The sequence below is a fragment of the Pinus tabuliformis genome, chromosome X (assembly GCF_031772625.1).
Source record: "Pinus tabuliformis cultivar Carrire ecotype Pingquan chromosome X, CPIR1, whole genome shotgun sequence".
NCBI lineage: Eukaryota > Viridiplantae > Streptophyta > Pinopsida > Pinales > Pinaceae > Pinus > Pinus tabuliformis.
This window is the reverse complement of record NC_142308.1, coordinates 217,804,745-217,807,079: the sequence shown is the minus strand read 5'-3', so window position 1 is coordinate 217,807,079 and position 2,335 is coordinate 217,804,745. Positions and strand designations below refer to the sequence as shown.

Sequence of the window (2,335 nt, the reverse complement as noted above, 5' to 3'; positions counted from 1 at the left end):
ATACATATTATATATACCAGATCCTCCACCTCGTAGGATTTGAGATTATCATAGAAAGAATGATGATGGATTGCCTCCGCACCAAATTCCAAATCTTGATGACAGTTCCTGAGTGTTAAAGTTGATGACAATGATCTCTGGATAACCACCTCGATTGCGAGCTTGATGTAAATACATTTTATATATATATATATATATATATAATTTAAAACTTGTGATTTCCCTATATACCCGCCACCCGCCGTCATTATAACAGTTTTCTAAATTATTCACGTTAACAATTACGTGTTTATTTTGGACTAAATTGTACTTTACAGGGAAAATAGTAAAGACGTGTAAACGCCCGTCAATTTTAAACCGTCAAAGGAAGGAAAGGTGACCCCAACCTATTGGTGGGGCTTCAGTGATAACTCTCTGGTGCAAGTAGGCCATAGGTTTATGACAAACGCGTCACCATCACGATCAACGTGGTGAGCGTGGTTGATGCCCCACCATGAGTATCGAGGTTGTGGAAGTGGGGCCATGACTGTCTTTAAAATGGAGTCGAGGTGGAGGAATTACCTGTACAGTCAAAAGTGGTCAGAATTAGAGAAAAAAATTCAAAAAATCTTGTAAAAGCAATGTTTGAATCATGTTTTAGGTGGTGGAAATAGGTTTAGCACCATCAAAAACATCTAGGATAGCTAAAATTTTGAAGTTTAACAACTATAACTTGGATTTACAAAAATCTTTGCCGGATTTTCTCTGAATATAACCAAAATTTCCATAATTTTCCGAGCAACTCCTCCACCTCGTTAGACTATGCGCCTTAAAATCATTACTCGGAGACAAAGCCCTGTGAAGACTGAGTAGAGAAATCCTTCCGTCTCAAAGCCCAGGTGGGACCTGAGAAATTCTCAGTCGCTATGGTGAGGATGATCAAAAGTAGAATTCTATTGCCTCCTTTCACCACCGAGCGCTATTTCCCTCGCATTTATAATGCTATAGGGTTGGTTAGTGACGTTCAACATGGTATCGCAGGGTATCTCACATTTTGACTACTATTTACTTTCTTCAGTGATCCCCCACCATGACGATTACCATGACGACTGAGTAATCGTTAAGTTAGGGGATTGAGCTTCACTTCCCCTTTATGAATCCGAAATTGGCGTTTCTGGGGAGAGCATGTTTTCCTCCGCCACCACCACCTTTTCTGCTTCAATATCGATTGCAATGGCGGCAATACATCGCCTGCTTTGCTGCTTTAATGGCAATGGTGGGAGAGAGACGAAGAGATATAACAGATACGACGTATTTCTGAGCTTCCGAGGACCCGATGTGAGAAAAGGGTTTGTTGATCATCTCTACCACGCCCTCACCGGCGCAGGATTCCACGTATTCCTTGACACCCACCATCTCCAGAGGGGAGAGGACATCTCCATAGGCTTACACCACGCAATTCAGAACAGTCGCATCCTGATCCCCATATTCTCCATCAATTACGCACAATCTGCATGGTGCCTCAGAGAAGTTTCTCTTATCGAGAAGGGGAGGAAAAAGGGATCGGCCATTGTCGTCCCTCTGTTTTACAATGTGACTCCTTCTCAAGTTCGGCACCCGGATCAATCTCATGACAGCCCATTTGCTGAAGCATTCCAAGAGCATGAGAGCAGTGGGAAATACAGCGCACAAGAAATTGATGAATGGAAGGCTGCTCTCTGTACAATCTCTCGTCTCTCCGGGTGGTCGCTTCAAGAAAACACAAATGGGTGGGTGACTCATCATCGTTCCCTCTTCTGCTCTGTTCTTATTTATATGCTTCTGTTTCTGCTTATACCTTTAGTATTTTCAAACTCTCTGCAGATACGAGGCAGCGCTGGTGAAGCGAGTGGTTGAAGACGTGGGTAAACTTTGTAAGAGACGAACCGCTCGCCTTTGATTTACCTGTACTGCTCCATAACGGCGTCCAGTGAAAGAAGATCGTCTTCCAAATAAATCTCCACGGGGTTTTGGAGACCTTTTAAGCTTGTTTGTTTTGTGTGTAAATTTACAGACCTGCATCATGAATGCTTGTTTATCAGGGCTATGCTCTAGTCATTTAGAAAAAGAAGGTACAGGCAAGAGTGTAATATGCTTGCAGAACTTCAAAACTTCTGTCGTTTACTAAATGTCTGCAGTAAATGTGTAATCTATGGCTCAATGTAATGCGGTTTGATGGTTAAGGATTCTCTGTGACAATTTCAGTTTATGGGTTGTGTTTTATTCTTCGTCATGATTGGTCATGATTGTACCTGATTCGGTTGTGTTTTATCTTTGTCTGTATTTGATCCATCATCCTTATTTAAGGGAAAAAATC

At 42.0% G+C, this 2,335-nt stretch overlaps 1 protein-coding gene across 1 annotated transcript; it reads left to right on the top strand.

The window, feature by feature from the left end:
- Positions 1-1,212: 1,212 nt before the first annotated feature.
- LOC149139121 (toll/interleukin-1 receptor-like protein) lies at positions 1,213-1,918 on the top strand. Its single transcript, XM_089450603.1, has 2 exons — positions 1,213-1,748; positions 1,843-1,918. Exons 1-2 carry the CDS (start codon positions 1,213-1,215, stop codon positions 1,916-1,918), a joined length of 612 nt encoding a protein of 203 aa, XP_089306729.1.
- The last annotated feature ends 417 nt before the right edge of the window (positions 1,919-2,335 follow it).

Coding starts and splice junctions, on each gene's coding strand:
- LOC149139121 (XM_089450603.1), top strand. CDS start 1,213: ATGGCGGCAATACATCGCCTGCTTTGCTGCTTTAATGGCAATGGTGGG. Junction 1,749..1,842: donor CTTCAAGAAAACACAAATGG/GTGGGTGACTCA, acceptor AACTCTCTGCAG/ATACGAGGCAGCGCTGGTGA.